A 25,994-nucleotide genomic window follows, 5' to 3' on the forward strand; every position below is an offset into this window, starting at 1 on the left:
GGACAGCACCAGGGCTGCTACACAGAGAAATCCTGTCTTGAAAAACTAAAAAAAAAAGAAAAGAAAAGAAAAGCCAGGCACTGCGGCACACCTTTAATCCTGGCATCATGGCAAATCAACAAAACCAGTGTGGCACCCCGACAGTCCATCTCCAGTGTCCTTAATTGCAGTCACAAAGTGCTCTTGGCCATGTCAGGGGACAGTTAACCTGGGGGTTCCCACGTTTGGGGATGGCAGTTACTTGACCTTCCATAGCACTAGATGTTATTTTGATATGTTCCTGCCACTAGGAACCACCCAGGTGGTCCCTGACCTGGGGCATGTGGGCAGGTCACCCACAGTGATAAACTGTCACATCAACACCCAGACTTGGCGTTTCTCACACAGTGACAGGGATGAATGTGTCTAGCTACCTGCGCTATCACCCCCTCGTCCTTCACAATGTGACACAGGGTCACCTGGGAGGCCCACTATCATCACCCAGATGAAGGTGGAGCTCCAGAAATAACCTACTGTGTTTCTCTCCTCCCAGCTGCCGTCAGCCAATCCAGTGGACTCGCTGCCAAATTTGTCATCCACTGTCACATCCCCCAGTGGGGCTCGGACAGATGTGAAGAACAGCTGGAAGAGACCATCAAAAACTGCCTGTCTGCAGCTGAGGACAAGAAACTTAAGTCTGTCGCCTTCCCACCTTTCCCCAGTGGCAGGTAGGACACAATTTCTGTCCCCAGCCTTTCCGTTGGGAACCAGCTGCTCACCAGCGTGTCCGCATTGCATCGGCCCATTCTAGAAGACGCAGACAGGGTCCGCCAGCACTGGCAGCATGTTACGTAGGCAACAGAGTAGAAAACCCAATTTCCCATCTTCCAAACACAGACAAGCCCCTGGCCTGGGGTGGCAAGTCTCCCTGGCCTGGAACCAGCTTCCCTGGCTTGTGGCTATCAATGCCCAGAACAGAAAGACACTATGGATGAAGCCAGGTAGCATTTTAGTTTTATGTTTGCTTGTGAGTGCACATGTATGTCATATGCGGACGTGTGTTGTGGAGACGAGTGTCATTCCTCAGGTAACTAATACTCTCGTTGCTGTGATAAAACATTCTGTCCTTTAAAAAAAAAAGTGTTCTAAAGTAACTTAGAGGAGCAAAGGGATTATGTGTCTTACACTTCCCAGTCACAGTCCATCATCGAAGGAAGTCAGGAACTGAAGGCAGGAATTTGATAATGAAACTGATCTAATGCTGCTTGCTGGCTCATACTTAGATAGCTTTTGTTTTTTGTTTTTTTAAGATTTTATTTACTATGTATACAGTGTTCTGCCTGCATGTATGCCTACAGGCCAGAAGAGGGCACCAGATCTCATTACAGATAGTTGTGAGGCACCATGTGGTTGCTGGGAATTGAACTCAGGACCTCTGGAAGAGCAGTCTGTGCTTTTAACCTCTGAGCCATCTCTCCAGCCCTAGATAGCTTTTTATATAACTCAAGATCATCTGCTAAGGACCCACAGTGATCTGGGCCCTTCCATATCAACCCTAAATCAAGACAACTCTCCCCCCCACCACTCCCCTCGCCCCCACAGACATTACCACAGGCCATTATGATCTGGGAAATTCCTCAGTTGAGGTTTCTCCTCTCAGATGACTCTACGCTGCCCATCTTGTTTTTGTTTGAGAAAGGGCCTCACTGTGTCATCTTGGCTGGCCTGGAACTCAATATGTAAATTAGGCTAGTCTAAAACTCAGAGAGATCTGCCTGCCTCTGTCTCCTCAGTGCTAAGATTAATAATGTGTACTATCACACTCTGGCACCTTGGGTTTTTGTTGTTATTGTTTTGGTTTGGGGATTGTTAGTTAGTTAGTTAGTTTGTTTGTTTGTTTGTTTGTTTGTTTGAGCTAGGGTCTGACCTGAACTAGGTCAGTGGCCCATGTCTTTAGACTAGGGAGGCAGAGGCAGTCAGATCAGATGCATTGAGTTCCAGGACAGCAAGCATCACGCAGAGAAACCCTGTTTTAAGTCTGGGGGGGGGGGACAGTGGGGAGAGAGAGACAGTCTCATTGAGTAACCTTGACTGACCTAGAACTCATTATGTAGACCAGGCTAGCCTTGAACTCACAGAAATCTGCCTGCCCCTGCCTCCCCAGTGGTGGGGTTAAAGGCGTGTGCCACCAACGCCCGGTCTACCACCTTCTTTTTGGCAAGTCTCTGATTGGTTTTGAGCTAACCAATCAGGTTAGACTGACTGGCCAGCGAGTCTCAAGGATCTACCTGTCTTTAGGGGTTTCAGCCATTATCGCCATGTTATATCACCTTGTTATATTTGTTCTAAGAAACTCAGGTCTACATGCTGCTGTGGCAAGCACTTTCCCCACCAAGCCATCGTCACAGAGTACCCCATGCTTGTTTCTAAAAGCCTGCTATGTTTAAAACCCACATCCCCACCCTTGGCCCTCACCTAGAACACACAATCCAAAACCCCAGACTCACAGGCCCTGCTGTTATACATGTGGTCTGGGATCCATCAGCAGCATCCCCTGGTTATAAATCCAGCCCCTGGACCGCACCCCAGACCTGCTTCCAGATCTGCAGGGAATGCTCCAGGGGACAGTGGAGGAGGAGGCTAAGATTTTGATGACTGTACCAGAGCAGTGGAGGGTTCTCGCTGCAGTTTGATGGAACGAGGCTGGGCTCTGAGACACAGGAAAGCTGAGAAAAAACCAGAGTACTATGGGATGTATTCTCCATAAACAGACCACGGGTGCTATGTTCCACACAGAATTCAGGAAGCAGACATATCCTGGACTCTTGGACCTACCCCAGGTGTCTTCAGTAGCAAACCCCAAATAGCCATGGTGGCTATGTCCCTAGAAGCTGGTAAACAGCATTATCAATGACTCCCTACTGGTGGGGTCCTCGGCAAAACTTTCACAAACCCAGCCCATCCAAAGTAGCTGAAGTCACAAATGGCATGGATGTGTGGGTAAATGAAAGATTAAGTGTGTATGTGAATGTGGGTTTTGCTTTGTTTTTGCAGGTAGGGTCTTGAACTAAGTAGCTGAGGGTGACCTTGAACTTGCAATTTTCCTGCCTCCACCTCCCAAGTGCCGGCATTTCAGACATAAACCACCATGCCTGCTTTATGTGGTCCTGGAGACCTAACCCAGCTTGTTAGGCACAAACACTGACCAACTGAGCCTCAGCCCCAGCAATTTTGAAAGGCCCTAGTCGGAGAAACTGATTAGCATGTGAACTGATTTGAAGGCACTAAAACAAAACAAAACATTTTTGTTTTTTGAAGACATGGTCTTATAAATGTGAAATCGATAGAGTTTACAGAGTCAAGTTCCTTGAGCCTGCTGACACAGGTTCAGAATTGTGACATCTTTTACATACCAGCCCTGTAAGCTTGTCTGCAATCATCATATCTGAGACAGTGTTGTAACTATGTAGCAGGGACATCTCCACCTACCCACGTCTTCCCCTTGACTGGTGCCAGAGAAGGTAATTTGTGGAGTGGCCTGCACATGCTGAGTCCCACGCTGTACAAACAAGGGTCCGGGGCCAGAAGAAGAAAAAGAAGCTGTTAGCAGGGTGTGATGTCACATGCTTTTAATCTGTGCACTCCGGAAAGCAGAAGTAGGCAGATCTCTGAGTTCATGGCCAGCTGGTCTGCACAGTGAGTTCCAGGGCTACATAGTGAGACCTGTCAAACAAAACCAAAAAGGAACCAATGTCCCTTTCCCCAAGCTAAGAGAGTATTGCAGCAGTGGGTACAAGGACCAAAATGACACAGGCTCTTCTTTTGTTTGGGCATAGAAACTGCTTTCCTAAACAGACAGCCGCCCAGGTGACACTCAAGGCCATATCGGCCCACTTCGACGACTCCAGCTCATCCTCACTGAAGAATGTGTACTTCCTGCTCTTCGACAGCGAGAGCATCGGTATCTACGTACAGGAGATGGCCAAACTGGACACCAAGTAGCTCTCCAGTGGGGATGGAGGAGGATCAATGTCATGTCACAAGAGCAGGGGTTTTATTTTTTAAAAGGATTGAGGAAGGGTGACATGGCAGGGGAGCAGAGGGTGGCTGAGTGGGTAGCAAGGGCAGTGGGAACCAGTCCTGCCTGCCTGGGGAAGGGGCCCGGTGCGTTTTATATTCTCTTTACAAAGGGCCACTTCCAAAATTAACCAGGTCTCCACCAGGGGTTTCTTTCCATGTGTTTTCTTCCTGTTGTTTTAGAACTTTTTTTAAAAAAACAAACATAAAAATAGACCTTGTTTAGATTTATAGCATTGACTTTTACACACTCTCAATCTCTCTCTCTCTTTCTCTCTCTCTTACACACACACACACACACACACACACACACACACAGAGTCTTTTCAAAGTTCTTAAGTCTTTGGTTTCTGAGTCAAGAGGGTGAGACAGCCACTTGGGTGAACTGGCTGTCTCCCTCAGGGGAGAGAAGATGGAAAAGACGTCCTAGGGTGCTTTTCTCTTCTGTTATAAGGTCCCCTCCCTGACGCCTAAAATATTTGTAACTACACCTCAAAGGGTTTTGCCTTGGGATTTTTGTTTGTTCAGTTTTTGTTTTTTAAAGAAAAAGAAAAAAATGAAAGAAAAAAAATAAAAGATCCAGTGTCTTTCTTATAATATATCCCTTTATTGCAATATTTCCTCCTCTTGGAAAACTGTCGCCACCAGTGTAAAGAAATCGCCCAAAGGTCTGTCACCGAAGAGTCCCACCGTGCTAAGGCTCCTGGTCAGCCAGCATCATGGCTGGCTTTCTGCAGACGGTTGGTTCTGCCTTCAGAGAGGGTGAGCCTGCTGGCTAGCATCCAGAGCAGCAGAGGCGGTGGCAAAACTGCCAGTGGGGTCAGCATTCCCTGGAGGGAGACTCAAGTCTCAACTCTGGCCTGTGCAACTAAACAGAACAGACCTTAGCCACAGTACCAGTGGAGATGGCCTGGGAGCATCAGGGAGGATGCTCAAGGATTCTGTCACTCATAACCAGAGGCCAAGGCCAGAAACAAGCGGGGAGAGGCAGGGTGGAGAGGGTGATGTCTCAATCTGCTGGAGTGTACTCACAGTCTGTCTTTTCTGCCATGGACATTCACCTTGGGCCATGCACAATGAGCTCTTCCCTGCTGGGTGAGCTCACTTGGAGAGAGAAGTCATTTGTGTACCTTGGCAGTCTGTAGTAGACATGATAGCCAGTGAGGGCCTGAGTGACAGGAGCTGACCAGGAATCGGCAGCCAGCATAGCCTCCCACCCCATGTCCCAGCAGCAGCCTGTGACGATAACCTGGAAATCAAATCACCCACAGGTGCCAGTCTGCTCTCTGAAGGTCAAGCAGCTAGTACCTGCCCCGAGTCATAGATCTCCTTCCTGGGATTCCTACAGCAGTGGCAAGCCAGACTTATAAAATTCACCCTGCTAGGATGGTGTTTGGTGACTATCCTCAGAGCCAAGCGACCACATCCCGGGGTGGGGGATCAGTTTCTCACCCCCCCTTTTTTTTGAGACAGGGTTTCTCTGTATTGCTTTGGAGGCTGTCCTAGAACTCTTCTGTAGACCAGACTGGCCTTGAACTCACAGAGACTCCCCTGTCTCTGCCTCCCAAGTGCTGGGTTTAAAGGTGTGAACCACCGGGCATCTGCTCCGTTTTAAAAGGAATGTGCCCGCTGGCACTGTTGACTGCTTCTATGCTTGTGGATTGATTGGCGGGGAGGCAGGAGACCCTCACCTGTGTATCCGGCAGCATCCTACCGCCTGGTGCATCCAACACTGCCTTAATCCCATGTGGCCTCCAGGAGGGGCTAAAGAATATAGGCCAGGAAAGGCTAGGAGACAGGACTCCATTCATGCTGCTCCATAGGTAATGAAGCCCTCATCCGTGTTGGTTAAAGATTTCCAGGTTTGGCCTGTTGTGGGGAGAAGCACTCACACCCCTCCGATACTATATAAGGAACCCCCAATAAACTCACTGGTTCCCCAGAATAAAGTTTTACAAACTTGTGCCTTGGTTTGCTATTGAGACCTAAGGAGAAGGGGACAGACGTTGCTTTTATCTTTCACCGGGAAGAGATTTCCACATCAGATGGACTAACTAGAGGGGAGTTTTGTCTAACTCTTTGTGAATGTATCTATGACCTACAGTGAGATGGATATGGAGATAAAGGGACATGAAAGTTAAGAGGGTCCCCAGGGACTAGAGAAGCTGAGGCAGGAGTATTACTTGAGCTCAGGACTTCCAGGCCAGTCTGAATAATGTAGATAAACACTGGAGGTGGGGGAGAGTTAGAGGGAGAGAGAAAGGAGAGAAGAAAGAGATAGCAATGTGCAGATACTAAGTTTGGGAGAATAAAACGAGGTCCCTATTAATAACCCACTTACTGTGGGGTATACAAGCTTGCCCGCCCCAAGTGAGGAGAGGTCGTCTCACAGGCTGTCTCCAGCACTCTAGCTGTCTTGTGCTGTGACTCTACTACAAGCAGGACGCCACCTAGAGGAGCCCAGCTCTGCCCAACGGGAGCTCTGCACACTGCGTCCAAAGCCCTATGCATTCACGTGCACGCAGACGGAAGTCTACTGTACAGAAAACCCCCTCTGCTGCCCCAAGACCCTTTAGCTGGCACAGCTGCAAGCAAACCTTCCAAACCCAGAACGAATCTTCTAGGGCTTTTTTTCTTTTTTAATGTCTCCCCTCTTTACTCTCTGTCTCTCATTTTGGCTTTACACAAGTTGCATTTCCAGTCATCCCACGACTGACACCATGATCCAGACAAAGAGCTTCTGCCCTGGGCACCTGTCAGGAGGGTGTCCTTTGTCAAGCAGTCTGTCACCCCCTCCAAGCAGTACCGCAAACTCCCACGCAGCCTCCCTGTCATGGCGGAGATTGCCGCATGGTTTTCCAGCTTGTGGAGACGAAGAGGTCCCTGCTCTTGGCCAGCCGCACCATGAGGCGGCCCACATAGAAGCCACTTATCTGGCCCACGCCATCATTTCTGCCCATGGACAGGAGGAAGGTCAGCGCACCTGGGAGGCAGACAAAGCAAGGAGATGCCTGAGGGATGCAACCTAAGTGAAGCCTTCAGAGTTCACGGGCAAGAAAGCAAGTCAGGGCGTGCGTGCGTGCGTGCGTGCGGGTACATGTGCCTATGTGTGCATGTGTGTGTGCCTATGTATGCATGTGTGGGTACATGCTGAGACCAGAGGACAACCTGGGCTGTCATTCTTCAGGTAACATTCACTTTTTTTTTTTTAAGACTGGATTTCTCACTAACCATGAGGCCCAGGCTTTTTTGTTTTGTTTTGTTTTTATTTTTTTGAATATGTGTTCTGGGCATCAAACTAGGACCCTCCTTGAAAGTGGCTTATTGACTGGGCCATCTCCCCAGCCTCTGTTGCTAGCAATGCTGGAGATGAGCCCTCAGTGTGCCAGGCAAGAATTCTACCACTGAGCTACAGCCCCAGGCACGTTTGCTTTTAAAGAAACGTGGTGTTGTGACCTGCAGTCTACTGGTCATTTACCTTATAGCCCCCAAAGCCTTCCACACATCTTACCCCACACTTAACAAAGTGTCCAGGCTTTCTTACCTGGCTTGTAGGCTTTGAGAGGCCTCTGCTTCATGGAGTTGACAATGTTGGCCACGACAACGTTGGCATGCAGGCCAGCATGATAGGCCATCTTGGGCTCCTTGATATCGGCACAGTCACCGATGGCATAAATATTGCTGTAACCTTCTACCTGGAGGAACTCATTCACTTTCAGAGCGTCATTGCTGGCCAGTTTATTCTCTGTTGGGCGAGACGACACCCAAGCAGCCCCTGAATAACGATGTAAAGTAGCCTCCAGCGGGATGAGTCCCGGGTGTGGGTCCAGTCACTTCAGATGTATGCTACAAGTGACACCTCCACCTGCTGTCACCTGCTGTCACCTGCTGTCACCTGCTGTCACCTGCTGTCATCCTGCCTGAAGTCCCATCCAGGCCCTTCCTGCCAAGGCAAGCCTGAGGCAGAGCAAGAGGCAAGACGAGGCAAGGACAGGAAGAGGCAAAGCTCCCGGAAGCCTCCTCAGACAAAACACAGACAGCCTTCCCAAGTCCCTTGCCTTTCTAAGTCTTTGGCTGCCTTTGGGACACACATTGGAATTTTAAAATAGGTGCAGGCCTGTCCTAAACAATAAACAGCTTCCGTAGGGACTTGAAAGAACTTATCTTTGAAAACACATTAGAACAGTGAGGTGGTAAACTCCGGGTGATCTGCCCACTACCGCTGTGGACTGCCTTCCTTCTAGACTAAAAGCTAACGTCCTGCTGGACTGGGCAGAGACTGGTCAGGGAAGGGTGCTCAGTGAGTGACAGGTCCCTGGTGATGCAGAGCAATCACGGGGCTTGGCCACTGAGTCTCACTCTCATATCAGTCCCTGGTATCTGAGAACTGAGCTGTAAGAGATGGAGACGTGCTAAGGTCCCCATTTCCCACAAATGGAGGTTTGGAACTGAAGTAGCCAGATGCTTGGGTCTGGAAAAGCCGTTCTCACCTCTCTGAAGCCTGTTCCCATCTCTCACCACTAGGGGGGAGAGCCCTAACCTTGGAAGATTATGGCCTCCAAGCAGAGCAGGCGAGGCCTCTCACCTTAATTTAAAGTTCAAGATCTAATGAGCTGATGGGGTAAGAGGAAGAGACAGAGAGTGCCAGTTCGGGTGCCAAGGGCTGTGAGGTGTCTCTGAATGCCAAAGAGAGGAGGCAGCCTGGGGAGCAACTACTGTTGGACGCCCACTCACCGAATGCACTGCGGTAGGCAGAGCTGTTGATCTTGATCCCATTGCACACGATCACCAGGTTGGTGGCCACCTCTGTGCCCTTGTCCGTCTGCACCTTGATGTACTCCCGGTACTCATTGAGAGGTAGTTCCTCCAGATTGCTCACCCGCTCACCTGTGGAGGGTTCCATGACAGGAAGCTGGCAGAGGCTGGGCACACACTTACGCAGACCACCACGGGGGCGGGGGGGGGGTGACTGCTCCCCCTCGTGACTCTGCCCGCAGTCCACTCTCCTGTCCCATCCCCGAGCAGCAGAATGTATGTGGACATCTGTCCCCAGGGGATCCATCTGGAGGAGAGTTCCAGGAAGCTAAAGCGACGAGAAGCCAATCTTTCCAAATTCTAGGAAACACTATTACTCAACAGAGGACCCCTTCCTTCTCTGAATGAATGGCAGCTTGCCTGTCCTATCTACGCAGAAGGCCCCCAGTACAGCACTGACCAGCAAACCAGAAAGCAGAGAAAGCCTTCAGCTGGTAGGGTACTGCTCGACATGCAGAAAGCCCTGTGTTCTAGACCCAGCACTGCAAAAACTAAGCATGGTGTGCATGCTAGTGCTCTTGAAACGGAAGCGGGAAGATTACAAGTTCAAAGTCCTCCACGATGACACAGTTTAAGGTCAGCCTGGTCTACATGAGATATTCTCAATCTCTTTTTTTTTTTTTTAATGAAGGGGCTGGAGAGAGGGCTCAGTGGTTAAGAGCAGAAGCTGCTCATCCAGGGGGCCCAGGTTTGATTCCTAGCATCCAAAGAGAAGCCAAAAAAAAAAACCATCTGTAACTCCAGTTCAAGGGGATCTAATGTCCTTTTCGGGCCTCCATAAGCACTGGGCACATACATGGTACATAGACGTGAACACAGGCGAAACACCACACACATAAAAATTATTTTAAGGGATAGGTGGGGTGGGCGGGAGGATGACAAAGGCAGAGAGAGCGAGGGAACCATCTGGTCGCAGCGTGCTTCCAGGCCTCCGTGACCAGTTGCCAAAGGAGGTTGTGACAGCCGAGAGGGGCTTCCACAGCAACGGCCACACTCCCTTCTGCACAGAACATGAAGGTGACACCCAGGTGTCACCCCACTCCAAACACTGGGATCTTCTCTCCCTTCCTGCTCTGGACTCAAAAAAAAGCCACCCTCAAAAACAAGTCAGTGATGGCCTTTAGTCCCAGCACAGGCAGGTGGAGTGCTGGGAGGCAGAGCGAGTTCCAGGACAGCCAGGACTACAAGGAAGCTCACCCTGGGGGTGGGGGCAGGGCATGGGGGGGGGGGGAGTCACACTCTATGCCTCAAATTACACCCTGTTCCCTCTTCCACAGAGACAGCAAAAATCAAAACGTGGGGCGGATCCTTTAGAGGCACTTAGGTCATTCTGTAAATGGCATCTCCTATCTGTCCTTGTCCTAATCTACAGCCGGGGACTGCTAGCCCTGTGACTTTGACCTCCAGTTGGATACAGCTCAAGCAAGCTCTGATGCTTGAGACTTCCTGACGCTTTTCAGATAAAGTGAGAAAGAGGAAGCCTGAGTGGATGTGCTGCCCCTGACACGCCCCCACCCCCCCTGCCGTGCACCCTCCCCCTCTCCCCCCTTCCCGCCCCACCCTGCCATGGCCATGGTTAGGCATTGGGCGGTACATCAGCAGGTAGGGGCTGGGCAGGAGGGGTTTGCCACACGTACTCAACAGCAGCTGCACACCCTTCCGGAGAAGGATCTCCTTGACTTCCTGCCGCACACAGGGCAGGAGCTCCTTGTCGGCCAGGGGTACTCTGGAGTGGATGAGAGTCACCTGAAAGAAAAAACACACACACAAACACCACAGGGCTTGAGAGGGAAGCCCCAGCTCTCCCCTACCTCCCTTGTCACACTGGGAATCTGAGCACCAGAGACACAAACCCGACGCAGTGTTGAGGGCTCCAGCCCGCCGCTCAGCACTCAGTGCTCCCAAACCAGAGGACCACCCATGTGCCACTGCCCAAACCCACACCTCACCTGAGGCAAATGGACAGTTACATACAAATGCAATTGTATGATCAGTATATGCTGGCATTCCAACCCGATACCAGGCTGATAGCAACGCTCATGATAGTTCTAAAATTAGCCTCATAGACATGTCCACTTGCTGTCTCAGCACGAAGACGTGGAGGCAGATTGTGACCACTGTCCAGGTCAGACTTTGAAATCAGGCTGCCTCTCTGGCCTGGTGGCACAGGCCTGTAATCTCAACTACTATGGAGGCTGAGGTAGGAGGATCTCAGTTCTAGGCTAGGCTGAGCTACAGGGTGAATTCTAGACCAAGGGGCACCTGAGTCAAACCCTGTCTCAAAAAGTAAAAAGAGGCTGGGCAGTGGTAGGCCACACCTTTAATCCCAGCACTCAGGAGGCAAAAGCAGGCAGATCTCTGAGTTCGAGGCCAGCCTGGTTTACAGAGTAAGTTCTAGGACAGCCAGGGCTACACAGAGAAACCCTGTCTTGAAAAAAAAAATGTAAAAAGAGGGCTGGAGACACAGCTTATTGGCAGAATGCTTGTCTAGCGGTACAAGGTCTTGGAAGGAAGAGTGAAGAAGGGAGAGAAGGAGAAGACAGGGAAGGGGAAAGCTAAGAAGTGGGGAAGTCGGGGGACTGGACTGGGTTGAAATCCCATCTCTGCCTCTTGGATCAGACATCTCCCTGAGACTCACCAGAATTCAACCGCCCCACTGTGTGATGATGGACAAGAAGATATTAAAGGGGGCTGGTAAAATGGCTCACCAGGTAAGGTGATTGTCACCAAGCCTGACAAACTGAGCGTGAGCCCAGAACCCACATGGTAGAAGGAGAGAACCAACTCCTACAGTGTCCTATGACCTCCTCATAGAGAGCAGAATGTGGTATGTGCACACGCACACACTAAAATAAATGAAAATGTTAAATTACTTGGTTTTCTGAGACAGGGTCTCTCTATATCAGTGATTCTCAACCTGTGGTCGCAACCCCTTTGGGAGGTCAAACAACCCCTTCACAAGGGTCACCTAAGACCATCAGAAATACCAGATGCTTACATTACAAGTAGCAAAATTACAGTGACAAAGTAGCAATGAAAACAATGTTGTGGTTGGGGATCACAGCATGAGGAACTGTATTAAAGGGTCACAGCATTAGGAAGGTTGGGAGCCACTGCTCTACATAGTCCTGGCTCTCGGTGTGTAGACCAGGCTGGCCTACAACTCACAGAGATTCTCCTGCTTCTGCCTCCTGAGTGCTGGGATAAAAGGTGTGTGCCACTATGCTTAGCCATAAATAAAACTATGTTAAAGGAGGTAACTCAGCACATGCCGATCACACAATGATAGATGGCTACTACAATGCCCTTTTATTTTATTTTATTTTAGTTTAGTTTGTTTTTCGAGACAGGGTTTCTCTATTATTTTGGAGGCTGTCCTGGAACTCGCTCTGTAGACCAGGCTGGCCTCAAACTCACAGATATCTGCCTGCCTCTGCCTCCCGAGTGCTGGGATTAAAGGCGTGCGCCACCAACACCCAGCTACTACAATGCTCTTACATGCCTATTAATACAACATAGATGTTTTACTGAGGTAAGTGAAATGTACTAATTCAGACAGACTTTATCCCTGTGTCATGACAAGAATTCCTGTTTGTCCCTGGTTGCTGACACAGAGCTCTCGAGCCCTTCTAGTGCTATGAGAATTGTTGTTCTTATATTTGGCCCTAATTCCTAACCCAGAGCTTCTTCGATCTTTGTAATTCCCTGAGTGACATAACTACCAGGTGCCTTGGAATTTCCTGGGTGACAAGCACATCATTCAGTCTGATGAGACAATGCCACCAGACTCAAACCATGATGGGAGTTTCCAGCTCCTGCCCCAATCCTGGAGGAAAATTGAGTTCGACAGTCCATCATGTCTAAATGATGAAGCCTTCAAAAAAAACCCCTGCAGGACCGAGAAAGTCTCCACCTGTCTGAACATGGCCAGGTGGCACACCCCAACTCCAAGGAGAAAGAAGCCCCTGTGCTTAGGCTCTCTTTTATCTGGCTGTTCATATGACCTTTAAAGATATATTTTATTAGTTTTTAGTTATATGTATATGTGTCTGTATGTGAATAAGTATGTGCACATGAGTGCAGTACCTGTGGAGTCCAGAAGAGGGTGGTAGATCCCCTGGAGCTATAGTTACAGGTGGTGTGAGCTCCACAAAAGAACCAAACCTCTCCAGCCCCATCTGGGATAGGTTAAACTCAGCAATGCTAAGCAAGCTGTATTCTGGGGTCTACCTATGGGAGGAACCTTCCATTTATAGCTGGGCCAGAGGTGTTATTTAGCCAGGGCCCTACCACTCCACTGTCTCCTAGGTGGCAGCTGTTTTATGGGACGGAGTCCTTGGTCTATGGTGTATGTGCTAATTCCAGGCAGCTTTGGAGTTGAGTTGCATCATGGGACACCCCACTGGTGCCAGTAAGATCAGTCAGTGCTGGGAGAGACCCACTCTTCTCATGCCAGAAGCACTGAGAACGAGCAGCGGAGGATGGGCTTTCCCTACGCAACACTCATGAATCAAAATGGACACTTTAACTACATCGATCAGTCGCCATAATTTCCAACCATTTGTCAGAGAGTAAGCATATAATTAAACTATGCCGGATTGATTCTCCTTGTTGAAGTCAACCATCTCTCCCCAGGGAGATGAATGATGTTCACAAGCTCTTTGTGGCTAGAAAAGGCTGACTCACATGAGCCAAGGATGACCCATATGAGGTACCAGGGAGCCGGGGACTGCAGAAGCCACCACTACAACTGTCATTCAGCCCCCAGTACTCAGGGAGTCTAGACCCTCCTCTCTTTCCAAGGTCCCAGCCAGGTTTCTATCTCTCCAGCATTAGAAAAGTCAGGGCAGGCTGTTGCTACCCTTCCATGGGGAGAAGGAATTGAAGACCAGTCCTACCCCCAGTGTGGGCAGGTCTGTCAATGCCATGGGCATGGACCACCATGCAGCTATCCAGGGCAAGGGCTGCCAATCAAACATACCAAGAAACTTGACAGCAAGGAGGTTATTGAAGAACACCCAGGCCTCATCCCAAAGGCCCTATCTCTGAAGGAGAGACATGGGAGGCTGGGTTTGAGAGACAGCTCCCTGGTCCTCCTCTCCCCACATTCAGAGCTCCATATAGCCAGAAGCCTAAGTAGGAGGCTCTTCTCGCTGTGTGGAATTGCTTTTAGTACAAGATGGAAAACACTCTTCTTATGCTGGTGGGGCTCCAGCCTCCCAAAACCTGAGCATAGTCCTGATTTTGCTGGGGTGGCAAGGTGGGTAAAGGTAAAGGCGGCGCTTGTCCCCAAGCATGATGACATGAGTTCAAAACTCAGGGTACACAAGGTGGAAGAAGAGAACTGACTTCCACGTGTTATTCCCTGACTCTCATGTGGCACACACATAAAGACTCGTGTGTGTGTGTGTGTGTGTGTGTGTGTGTGTGTGTGTGTGTGTGTGTGTAAAACTTTCAGAACAAAAAGAAAGGAGGGAAGCTGACTGCTGAGAGCTCATAGTCCAGGGGGCCGCCTCACCTCCTTCTCGGGGTATTCAGTTTTAATCTCGGCTGCCATCTCCACTCCTGCTGAGCCGCCTCCCACCACCACGATGAACGGTGAGCGCTGGATCTGAAGAAGAAGGGACCATGAAACACAGCCACGTGCCATCAGCCTATGGATGGGGTAGGGAGGCCCTGGCCAAGAAGGGCAGAACTCTGTCCATATTTGGGCTCTAGATGGGCTTCCTCCCCACCTCACAGGATCCCTGGGAAACCGGGGAGCATGTGGCCTGGTGTGCTGTACCACACACAGCATCTGGAATGGGAGGCATGCATATATGAAGAGGTCCCAGGTGGGACGAGCCAGAGACATGCCCAGCACAGCAGACACAGGAACTTAGGTCGGAGGCCTCCTCTGGGAAAATATATCTCTAGCAACTCTCGGCTGTTCCCAGACTGCTGAGGTCCTCCCAGAGAGTGTCCCTGCTCCAGCCCAGTAGCGAACTGTGCTCTGGCCCGCCCACCCACATCCGTCAGTGCGGCACACCTGTTTCACCATGTCCTCATAGGCCTGGATGGCTGCCTGCTGGCAGGACACCTCGTTAAATTTGCCAGGGAAGGGCCCGGTGCTGCCTGTGGCCAGGATAAGATGTGAGAAGGGCAAGGCCTGTAGGGGATACAAAAAGGAATTGTGAGAGTGAAGTCAGAGAGGAAGGACTGGGCCACTGCCTCCAACAGCAGGGCACCAGGGGCCATGGCGCACTGCAGAGAAGAGGCTCCTGGGCTGGGTTTACCACCCAACGGCCCAGCTCGCCTCTCCCCACATTCAGAGCTCTGTACAACCAGCAGTCCAGAAAGGAGTAGGAGAAAGAAGCATACAGATGGGATGCTTGCAAGGTACTGGGAGCCAGCATTACGTAAGGACGCAGGAGAGCGTGGGACGCAGAGCTGATCGGCATAGAGGCCAGGAACAAGAAATTGCATGGGGAAAGAAGCGTGGTGCAATAAACAAGACTCACGCCTCCAGTAGGGAGTTAGTTTGGAATCTTCTGGACTTTTGTTTTGGCGACTGGGTCTCCCAGCCAAGGATGACCTTGAACTTCTAACCCCCTGCCTCCAGCTCCGATGGAACTGGGATTATGTGGCACAGATCACTGTGCCCGGTGCTGAGGAACAAACCCGGGGCTTCATGCACGCTGGGCAAGAACTCTACCAACTGAGCCACATCCCCAGTTCCTCTCCTGGACTTTTAGAACCTCCATCTATCATGCCAAGGTGGGAGGGTGACACTCATGTAAAGGCTCGGGACAGTGCCTGACATGTAGGGAAGACTTGGGCATCCCCGGCCACCTCTGCTTGTGTCTGCTGTGGCCACGCCTTTGTCATGAGGAATGTGCTGTGAAGCAGGAAGCAGGACTTGGGGCCCACGGATGACTCCTCTTGGGCCCCTCCTACCAGAGCACCCACATACGCTCACCTCACCGCCCTGCAGCAACACTGTACGGTTCTTCAGGTCTACGCCAACCACTTTGCCCTGGCGGAAGTTGTCCTTGAAGGTCACTGAGTAAGAAATGAACGTCTTTTTGGCAAATCCTGGGAACAGACACAGAAGATGTCATGAGGTCACACAGGACTGAAAACTTTCCTGAACCACAGCCAGGCCAGTGGGTATTCCCAGGTGTCTATTCTGCCCTGAAGTGCCCATATGGTCCTCAGAAGACCCTAAGCTCTTACCCTGGGGCTTCGTTATGGGCGATGCGTAAGACCAGTGTCTGGAGCTTAGGAAATGAATCTAATGCCTGGAGCAACTTGCCCTAAATGGAGAAAATGCCCCCAGCTCTGACACCATACCCCATAAGAGTGACAAGACCATGCTTTCAAAGGAGCAACTCACCACTCTCCACGGAGGCCCGGAGGGCTGCCACATTGTGGTGGAAGGAGTCCTTCATGTCCACCAGCATGAAGGGGACATTCAGTGCCTGCAGCTGGCTGGCAGCCGCTATCCCTCCAAAGCCCCCGCCTACAATCACCACATGCACAGCTCCTGTATCCACCGAGACCTGGGACCCCATCGTGAACTTGGCACTGCTGGGCTGAGAGAAGAGACTACATTAGATTCAGGGGAGTGGAAGGCAGGGGTACCCACTGAAAGAGACAGGTTGACATCAGGAGTCCTCCTCAATCACGCCACTTTCCACCTTATTCATTGAGACAGGGTCTCTCGATCAAACCCAGGGCTAACCAAGTTGCTTCTCTGCCTTTCTAGAAATGGAATTACAGGTGGGCTGCCGTGAGCACTTGGCATTTATTGGATACTGAGTATCCAAACTCAGCCACCACACTTTCATGGCTTTAAACACTGTGCCGTATCTTCAGCCCCAAGAGTTTGTCTTTCATTCACAAAATTACAGCCCCATGGACACTGAAATAAATTAAATTAAATTCAAAGAAGAAGGGGGCTGAGCAATGGTGACACACATCTTTAATCCCAGCACTCAGCAGGCAGAGGCAGGCAGATCTCTGTGAGTTCGAGGCCAGCCTGGTCTACAGAGCGAGTTCCAGCACAGCCAGGGCTGTTACACAGAGAAACCCTTTCTCAGAAAAAAGAAGAAGAAGAAGCAGAAGAAGCAGAAGAAGAAGAAGAAGAAGAAGAAGAAGAAGAAGAAGAAGAAGAAGAAGAAGAAGAAGAAGAAGAAGAAGAAGAAGAAGCAGAAGAAGAAGAAGAAGAAGAAGAAGAAGAAGAAGAAGCAGAAGCAGAAGAAGAAGAAGAAGAAGAAGAAGAAGCAGAAGCAGAAGCAGAAGAAGAAGAAGAAGAAGAAGAAGAAGAAGAAGAAGAAGCAGACGAAGAAGAAGAAGAAGAAGAAGAAGAAGAAGAAGAAGAAGAAGAAGAAGAAGAAGAAGAAGAAGAAGAAGAAGAAGAAGAAGAAGAAGAAGAAGAAGGGGAGGCCTGCTCTCTCATCCCATCAAAACCACCCACTCCCTTCTCTGGAGGCATCTGAACCCTCCCCAGAGTTGCTCTATGAACCTGCGGCCATGACTATCAAACTGTTCTTCAGCTTGCTTTTCCTAAATATATGTCTTCAAAGATTTCCAAAGAGGGAGCGATGTCTACTCAACACACATGTACATAGCACGCTGTTGCTGTGCATCATGTGATCAGACAGACAGACATGGCCCCACCCTTATAGAAACAGAGCTCAGGCCAGCAAGAGGGTTCAGCAGGTGTATAAGCCTGATGACCCGGGTTGAACCCCAGAAACCAGTGGAAAGAGAGAAGCGATTCCCAAAAGTCGTCCTCTGAGGTACGCACACACAAGATGGCACACGCATGTCCCCCAACAATATCATACACACACAATAATTATTACTTAAACAAATAGTGCCCCCAACAATATCATATACATACAATAATAATTATTACTTAAGTATTCTTTTTAAAAAAGAGTTTAGAGGCCGGGCGTTGGTGGCGCACGCCTTTAATCCCAGCACTCGGGAGGCAGAGGCAGGCGGATCTCTGTAAGTTCGAGACCAGCCTGGACTACCAAGCGAGTTCCAGGACAACCTCCAAAGCCACAGAGAAACCCTGTCTCAAAAAACCAAAAAAAAAAAAAAAGAGTTTAGAATATCGAGGGATGGGGTGGATAACAAAAGGTGTGTAGGAAGTTGGGCAGGTAGGTGAACAAAGAACCATGTCCTAAAGCCGTATCTAAAGGAAAGTCCTTTGACTCCCATGCTAAGCAAACACTGCAATGAGATTATGCGAGGGTCCTGGGTCACCAGTGTGAACCCCGGGTCAAAGGGTGCCACTAGCAGAGTATGATAAATATCTTCCAACACAGGATGTTATTATGGTTCCAATGTGTTCCCTAAAAAGCACACCTTGGAAACATAATCTCCATGTGGCATGGAAGAGGTGGCTCTCCTGGGAGCTGTTTAGGTCATGAAAGTCCCACATATGAATGGATTTATGCTGAATATAAAAGTCGCTGAGGGGCCAATGAGATGGCTTAGCTGGTAAAGGTGCCTGCCACCAAGCCTGCTAACGTGAGTTCAATCCCAGCTCTCCCGTGATGAAAATCAACTTTTGAAAGTTGTCGTCTGACCTCCACACATGGGCCCTCCCACCCCCACACACAAGTGTGTGTGTGTGTGTGTGTGTGTGTGTGTGTGTGTGTGTGTAATTTTAAGAAGCAGGGCTTTGAGGCTTCAAGTACTAGCTCTTTCTTGCTTTCCCCATGGGAAGCTGCAAGGGAAGGCCCTTGGCAGAGACTGGAACCTTGACTTTGAACTTTTCCCAGCCTTCAGAGCCATGAGCCAACAAATTTCTGCTCACTATAAATTATCCAGTCTGCAGCAGTCTGTAGCAACACCACACACAGACTGAGATCACAGGGGAGGAGCCTGCCATGGGATAGGTCTCTCCACAGCAACACACTCCTCACCCCAGGGACATCTAGGGGGTATGACCCAAGACATGGAGGTGGGGCTGCTGGGAGAAATCTCAGTGACTGTCTGTGGGAGGACGAGGGTTGAGGGGAAAGCACTAGCTATCTGGTAGACCCCGTGCTAAGAGGGCAGAGCAAGGCCCTGATGGAGGTCGAGAGGAGAGATGAGAGTGACCATCCGAGGAGTGTGTCTGCCGTGGGCGTGGCCTAATCTTTGGGCCCACTGCTTGGATTGAGGCAGGGCTACCCAGTTCCCAACACACTGAGAGCAAACCTTGGCTGAGTCTCAGGAGTTAAAATCTCAAAACCTTTGGCCCAGAGCTGGATGGTAAGGTGTATCTAAGGCAGAGGAAAGTAGCAGTCTAGGTCACTAGACACAGTACTGCTAAACCTAAGGTAAAAGCAGATGGAAGGTGCCTGAGACTGTCAGGGCCACTCTCAGTATCCTGGAGTCTGTCCCTGTGTCCCCAGTCCCAGTGAACCCCAGAGACAAACATGTGGCCTTGAGTCAGTCCAAGGGCTTGCCAGTGTGGAAAGAGCCACCCATCCATGTGAGGGCCAGGTCCCTCCAGCTGAGATGTAGACAGCAGGACAAGGGTTGCTGGGCGGTACTGTCTCAGACCAAAGGACATAAGACTCCTCCAGCCTGGGCCAAGTCATACAAAGGGAGTCTCTAGGGAGATACTAAGGACAGAAAAGCTACAGAAAACAGCCAGAGAGGCCCAGCTACTCCGTGGGCTTCAGGGCAGGGCACCAATGACATTTGGGGGACATAAGAAAGGAGGAAGTAAGTCAAGCACAGTGTGGCCCATGCCTACAACCCCTGCATTTGGGAGGTACAGGCAGGGAGATCTGAAGTTCAAGGTCATCCTCAGATATATATCAAGTTCAAAGTTCAAAGGCAGTCTAGACTATTTGTTTAAAAAAAGTCTTGGGAGGCATCTCAGTAGGTGAAATGCCTGCTGTGCAAGCATGAAGACTTGAGTTCTATCCACAGCACCTACATAAAAAGCCAGGTACAGAGCCCAGCGTTGGTGGCGCATGCCTTTAATCCCAGCACTCGGGAGGCAGAGGCAGGTGGATCTCTGTGAGTTTGAGGTCAGCCTGGTCTACAAGAGCTAGTTCCAGGACAGCCTCCAAAGCAATTCAGAGAAACCCTGTCTCAAAAAAACAAAAAGCAAAAACAAAACAAAACAAAAAAGCCAGGTACGGTCGTGTGTACTTGTGGTACCAGTGATACGGGCAGGAGGATTCCTGGAGCTCACTGGATGGACAGCCAGCCTGGTGGAAATGGGTGAGCCCCAGGTCTCAGTGAGACACCCTGTCTCAAAACATAAGATGGATAGCTCCTAAGAAATGACGCACAAGGCTGACCTCTAGCTTGCACGTGCTTGCACACACATGTGCACCCACAGACAAAGAAAGGAAAGAAGTGCACGCGGAGGTGAAGGCTGGAGGCACAGGCTGACAAGGCTGAGCAGCCTCATGAGGGAGTATGTCCCAGCCCATCAGGGACAGTCTCAGGCGACTCAGTGGCACTGGAGGACCACTTATTATCTGACCCTGTGTGGGGCTAGAGGGAACCCTGCTCTTCTCTAGGCCGGGGTTTACTCCTTCCTTTTTTTCTTTTTAATTGATTCATTTCATTGTCTGTATTTGCTTGGCTTGCACGTGTATCTGTGTACCACATGCATGCTTGGTGTCTGGAAGGCCAGAGATGGTATCTGGAACCCTGGAACCGGAGTTATAGATGGTTGTGAGCGGTGGGTGCTGGGAATGGAACCCAAGTTCAGCCAAGATCAATCAGTGCTCTTAACCACTGAATCTAGCCCCTCAGTTTACCCTTTCTAAGGGGAAGCACTATACACATTGCCTTGTATGCATAGAATTGATTCCAAGGCATGAAAACCCCTGGGAGTGTTCCCAAATCCTCCCACCCTCGCAGGATAGCTGATGACTAGAACTCCTGGCACTGTTTTCATTGGTGCTAGTGTGGGGTGTGGGGGAGCTCTGCATCAGGGGACTGGAGGGGACTCAACGTTATTTCTCATTGGCCAAGAGACCGCTAATACACCAAGGCATCAGCATCTGACCCATCTGACAGATTAGGAAACTGAGTCCCTGACAGAACCGAGACAAGGACAAATGCCCCAGGAGGCAACGCTCCCTCTCCTCCTCTGACTCCTCAGGATTGCCCAGAGCTAATTCTGAGAATTTAGCAGACTAACTATGCCAACTGAATAGAAGATGTATATCCCCAGGAAGCCAGGACCCAGGAAGACACGGGTACTCAGGCAGAGGCAGGAAGGGACACCAGTAGGTTAGCAGGGCCTGGAAACGGGACCACAGCGGAGTATGCTCCACCTGTCCCCTTATGTATGGACCCAGTCCTGCCCTCAAAGCTGTCAGTCAGTGGTAAGTTCAGAAGTGAGTAGGAGCTCAAGGCACATGTGGCAGAAATGTGGGGTGCGCAGGTGACAGGCCAGCACAGACGTCACTAAGAGCCCATCATGCCAGATGGACCAACAAACCTACCCTCGCCTCTCCTGAGAACCCCATTCCCGGGAGGAAAGAGTGTCAGTGACCACTGAGCAGGCAGAAAGGCCCAGATGCCTCAGCTCCTCCCTGGTCACCAAACTGCTTCCCCAAAGGGCAGACAGACCTTTGCTGTGCTCAACAGAGCCAGCCCCCAGTGAAGCCAAGCTGTTGCTCTGGCCTTGAGGGCCAAGACTGCCAAAGGGAGGCCGTCTCTCACTCCCTGCTACTCTCTCTGGAATCTTTCTTCTCTCTCCTCCACTGACCTCTGCCACCCTCACTTGGGGGATAGGAGGCGGGCAACTCTCTAGAACATTCCATCTCCTTGCCCAACACTTGGACACACTAATTGTCCTTGGCTCTTCTCTGTCCATTCTTTCCTGCCCCTCCCTAGAGTGGGTAGGGGGTGGGGTGAAGCAAGGCTTCTCTTTGCTGGACCATGGCCTACTTGGCCAACCACCTAAAACCAAAGGCCTAGGCTGCAGTGCCCTCCACTTCCAGCTGCAGACCCTGTGGTCGCTCCAAATGCATGCCTGGAATGAATGAATGTTACTTGTGTGTATGAATGTACTTAACTTGGTAGCCAGGCTGGGCCACCTGAAGTAACCTGAAGACTCCATTAACCCACAGAAAGCTCCATTGGTGGGAGACTCTAGAAGAGACTCCCACACACCCACACAACCTGTTTGTTTTTAAAGAATGAATAACATTTTTCCATGAAAGGCTTGTCCATGGAAAAGTCAAGGCAACAGAATGACCATCTATAGACCCTCACCCTGCTTACAAGCAAAAAAACATAGCATCTCTGTGTATGCACACACGTGTGATTGCTGCAATGCTCAGTATATGCACACGCATGTGTGGTTGCTGCAAAGTTTGGCGTTCCCTGCCTTTTCCCTGCAGCTTTGCATTTCATACATGTGGGCTTTTCACCCCATTTTGGAAAAAGAAAGTTCAACTACTGGAGAATGAATGCTCCATCTTTATCACACCTGACCCCATCCCCTGAACCACGACATCAATAGTGGACTAAGAAGAGGTTTCTACTTTCCTCCTTAGCTTTTTCTTGTTTGAATTACTAAACAGGTATGTGTTGTTTTGACAAAAATAATTCAGCTTCAAAAGCGAGACATGGGTGTGGAGCTGTGGTAACGTGTCTGCCATGCAAGAACCCACTTAAAAGCTGGGCACTGTGGTTTGCACCTGTAACTCCAACACTGGATAAGCAGAGGCAAACAGATCCCTGAAGGTGACTGGCCAGCTGGCCTAGCCAGATCAGTGAGTTGGTTCAGAGAGACCCTGTCTCCAAAAAAAAAAAAAAAAGAGGGACAGGAATGGAGGCACAGATCTTAAATCCCAGTACTCTGGAGGCAGAGGCAGAGATAGGCAGATCTCTCTAAGTTCAAGGCCAGCCTGGTCTACATAGAGAGAGTTCTAGGCTAGCTAGGACTACAAAGTGAGACCTTGACTCAAAAAATAAAATAAGCTGGGCAATGGTGGCACACATCTTTAACCTTAATGCTCAGGAGGCAGAGGCAGGGATCTCTGTGAGTTTGAGGCTAGCCTGGTGTACAGAGAGAGTTCCAGGGCAGTGAGTGCTATATAGAGAAACCCTGTCTCAAAAAAATGAAATTAATTAATTAATTTAAAATAGGTGGGTACTTATCAAGGAAGGTACCCAATATCAACTTCAGGGCTACATGCGTGCGCGCGCGCGCACACACACACACACACACACACACACACACACACACACACACACACTGCACAGGGAAGCTAGCTGTGATGGCACATCATACCTGTGATCCCAGAATTTAGGAGGCAGAGACAGAAGGATCAACATAAGTTCAAGACCATTCTTAACTAAATAGTGAATTTCCAGGCTATAGAGTAAGACTTTCTCTTAAAAAAAGAAACTAGTGAGATAGGTCTGTCTCTACATGATTTCTGTAATCAGATAATTCATAGATAAAAGCTACCATCTAAAGTATAAATTGGCAGGTTTTATTATGCTTTCCAGATTGAACAACCACCACAACTATCAACCCAGACCACTCTCATCAGGGTGTGATTGTACATGCCTATAAACCCGGCACTCAGGGAACACGGCATGGAAGAATCGACAGTTTGAGGCCAGCCTGGAATGTGTACGGAGACCCTGTCTTGGAGAAATCCTTTGGCAGCTACTAACATACCTTTGTTTCTACAGATTTGCCTACCCTAGATGTTTTGTGCAAATGGAATCATACAACATTAACCTCTGTGTCTGGTTCCTTTCCCTGACTTGTATGGTGTCTGTTTCTCCTTCACTTGACTAAATAACACCATCATATGACTACACCACATTCTTAGGATGGTCCAACATTTTAGTTTGCATTTCATGGCTGTCGTGAACAGTGCCACCATGGATGGACATCTGTGCACAAGATTTTACGTGGCTCTGTTTCTAAGTTTAGTCAATGGCTACGGTAGAACTGCTGAGTCACGGGTAACTCTAGGTTTAACTTTCTCATGCACTCACAGCAAGAAAGCACAGAGAATCTCCACTAAAACTGCTAGGTTCAGAAATATAAGCTTAGCACAGCGGCTCTCAACCTTCCTAATGCTTCAACCCTTTCATACAGTTTCTCATGTTGTGGTGACCCCCAACCATAAATTTATTTTCGTTGTTACTTCATAACTGTAATTTTGCTACTGTTATGAATCATAATCTGTGTTTTCCAATGGTCTTAGGTGACCCAAAAGGGTTTCAACCCTCAGGTTGAGAACCACTGGCTTAAGAGAAGTCTTAAGTTCAGTTGGTGGATTTCTTGCCTAGTGTGCACAACGTCCTAGGTTTGATTCCTAGCATCACATAACCCAGATAATGCTCACTTGTAATCACAAGAAGAGACAGGAGGATCAGAAGTTTAAGGCCAGCCTTGAATACATAGTAAGTATGAGGCTACCAAAGGCTACATGAGACCCTGACCCCCCTGCCCATCCCTCACCCCTCAAAAAAAAAACTTATAGTACAGCAATTCCTAAGTAATTTTCCATTGTGCCATCTCCCAAAACACACACACACACACACACACACACACACACACACATACACACAGATATGGTTCACACTTGAACTTGCTAACAATCTTATTTTCTCTGCCATGCAGCCCAATCCCAAGGTAAGAGACCTCCAGGAATCTACTGGAACACATTCCTGCCATAGCTGTCGAGAGGTCAAACCTCAGACAACACAGAACAGAAGCCCTGTACAACCAGGCCAGAGTGAGACCACCCTGCTGTCTTGCTCTACAAAAATCACAAGTACACCACACAGCCATTTGAGTCACCCAGGCTTATACAAGAAGGAAGATTTCAACACTGACATACAGGGTAGCCTTGTATCCACAGAGGCCAAGAAGGAGAAGGTTACTGAAGTGTCACTCAATGGGCTATGACGTCCCCTCTTCCACTGGGGAAGGGAGGTGATGGCTCCCCTCTCTGAACAACAGGGACTAGGTTGAGAGTGGATATTCTATGACCAGCAGCTGAGGATGTACCCCCAAATGTACCCTTGAAAAACACCCAGCGCTAAAAGGGACTGACTGAAAGGATGAAGAGACAGGGAAGTTCTAGGACAAGCGGGCTCACTTCATGGACACTCCTGTACTCACACCCCACCTCAAGTGACCTGCCCATCCCTGTCCACCGCCAGCATTTCATCTGCCATCAGACAAGGCCCACAGACAAGGTCCTTGACAGGTCCAGCTCTATCACTTAGGGGCAAATGGTCCTGGAACACCCTAACACAGGCTGGGGTTCAGTGTCTTGGTGAATAGAAGGCAACCTGGGTCGGTGCTGAAGTTCACCCCCCTTGAGGAACTCCTCTAGGTGTGGCTGAGCACTTGGGGTGTGTGGGTAGCAGACACAGGCTCATGCTAGAGGCTGATGTCAGCCTTGGAGCATAGGTGCTGAGTGGGGAGACCTGGGAGTCCCTTCCCAAACTGTCTACGGCTGTTCTCCCACAGGAGACTCAGTTCCTAAGACAGCTGAGCACCCCCACCCCTTAAATTCCAGAGTCAAAGAGATCTTAGGATGCCAGGAGAGTGAGTGAATTGAGCCATGGCTGGTCTTGTTATGCCAGAACCCCGATTTCGAAGGGGGCAGGGTGAAGCCGGTTCCAATGCACCCGAATTGATGATCACTTGGGCAACCCCACTCACTTTCCCTGAGATCCCTAGGGATCTCCCCGCGGCACTCAGACTCTGCAGTCCTTCGGTCTGAGACCCTTCCGAGATCGGGGCCACGCCTGACATGCCTGCCCCACCGACCCTGAGTGTCCTGCTCCCAACACGGCCTAAATTCCCCCGAAAGACTTAGTGGGGATTTAGGGCCGGAAATCCCCGGGGTATCCGGTCCTACGTGTCTACGCTGGGTATCCTAGGCAACGCCCCCCCTCCTCCCAAAGCCTTGGTCCATGTCGTCCCTCCACCGTAGCCCCGCGCACCACCGGGAACAGGGGCCCAGGCGACCTCACCTGCCGCTGTCCGCGTGTCTTCCGGCGCCCGCCGAGGCCCTTGGCCGGGGCGTGCCCATCACTGTCCCTGGCCGGTGGCGCCGCCCCGAGCCCCGCCCCTCCCTGCTGCCCCGGCGCTGACCTTGACCGCCTACTAACCGCCT

At 50.1% G+C, this 25,994-nt stretch overlaps 2 protein-coding genes across 5 annotated transcripts in view; one reads left to right on the forward strand and one right to left on the reverse strand.

The window, feature by feature from the left end:
- LOC101840911 (core histone macro-H2A.2) overlaps positions 1-4,650 on the forward strand; it is a 50,375-nt gene extending 45,725 nt beyond the window's left edge. For both annotated transcript variants that reach the window (XM_005070830.4, XM_040732142.1), the window contains exons 8-9: positions 533-707; positions 3,816-4,650. In XM_005070830.4, coding sequence (XP_005070887.1) covers positions 533-707; positions 3,816-3,981 — 341 coding nt within the window. In that variant the 3' untranslated portion in view covers positions 3,982-4,650. The remainder of the gene's footprint in view (positions 1-532; positions 708-3,815) is intronic.
- Aifm2 (apoptosis inducing factor mitochondria associated 2) lies at positions 4,644-25,957 on the reverse strand. 3 transcript variants are annotated; one of them, XM_013113974.3, is made up of 9 exons: positions 25,852-25,957; positions 16,247-16,445; positions 15,830-15,945; positions 14,900-15,019; positions 14,390-14,482; positions 10,509-10,617; positions 8,791-8,943; positions 7,601-7,801; positions 4,644-7,039 (listed from the first exon to the last, which is right to left on the reverse strand). In XM_013113974.3, the coding sequence occupies exons 2-9, from the start codon at positions 16,422-16,424 to the stop codon at positions 6,888-6,890; spliced, it is 1,122 nt and encodes a 373-aa protein (XP_012969428.1). In that variant the 5' UTR covers positions 16,425-16,445; positions 25,852-25,957; the 3' UTR covers positions 4,644-6,887. The 3 variants fall into 3 exon arrangements, with proteins under 3 accessions (XP_012969428.1, XP_021083286.1, XP_040588075.1); XM_021227627.2 differs by having other exon boundaries at positions 16,247-16,440; positions 25,852-25,902; XM_040732141.1 differs by lacking the exon at positions 25,852-25,957 and adding an exon at positions 25,822-25,841.
- Positions 25,958-25,994: the final 37 nt, after the last annotated feature.

The sequence above is a fragment of the Mesocricetus auratus genome, unplaced genomic scaffold (genome assembly GCF_017639785.1).
Source record: "Mesocricetus auratus isolate SY011 unplaced genomic scaffold, BCM_Maur_2.0 Super-Scaffold_100027, whole genome shotgun sequence".
Classification (NCBI taxonomy): Eukaryota; Metazoa; Chordata; class Mammalia; order Rodentia; family Cricetidae; genus Mesocricetus; species Mesocricetus auratus.

Coding starts and splice junctions, on each gene's coding strand:
- Aifm2 (XM_013113974.3), bottom strand. CDS start 16,424: ATGGGGTCCCAGGTCTCGGTGGATACAGGAGCTGTGCATGTGGTGATT. Junction 15,946..16,246: donor CCGGGCCTCCGTGGAGAGTG/GTGAGTTGCTCC, acceptor GTCTGTTCCCAG/GATTTGCCAAAAAGACGTTC. Junction 8,944..10,508: donor GGGTGTGCAGCTGCTGTTGA/GTACGTGTGGCA, acceptor AACCCTCCACAG/GTGAGCGGGTGAGCAATCTG.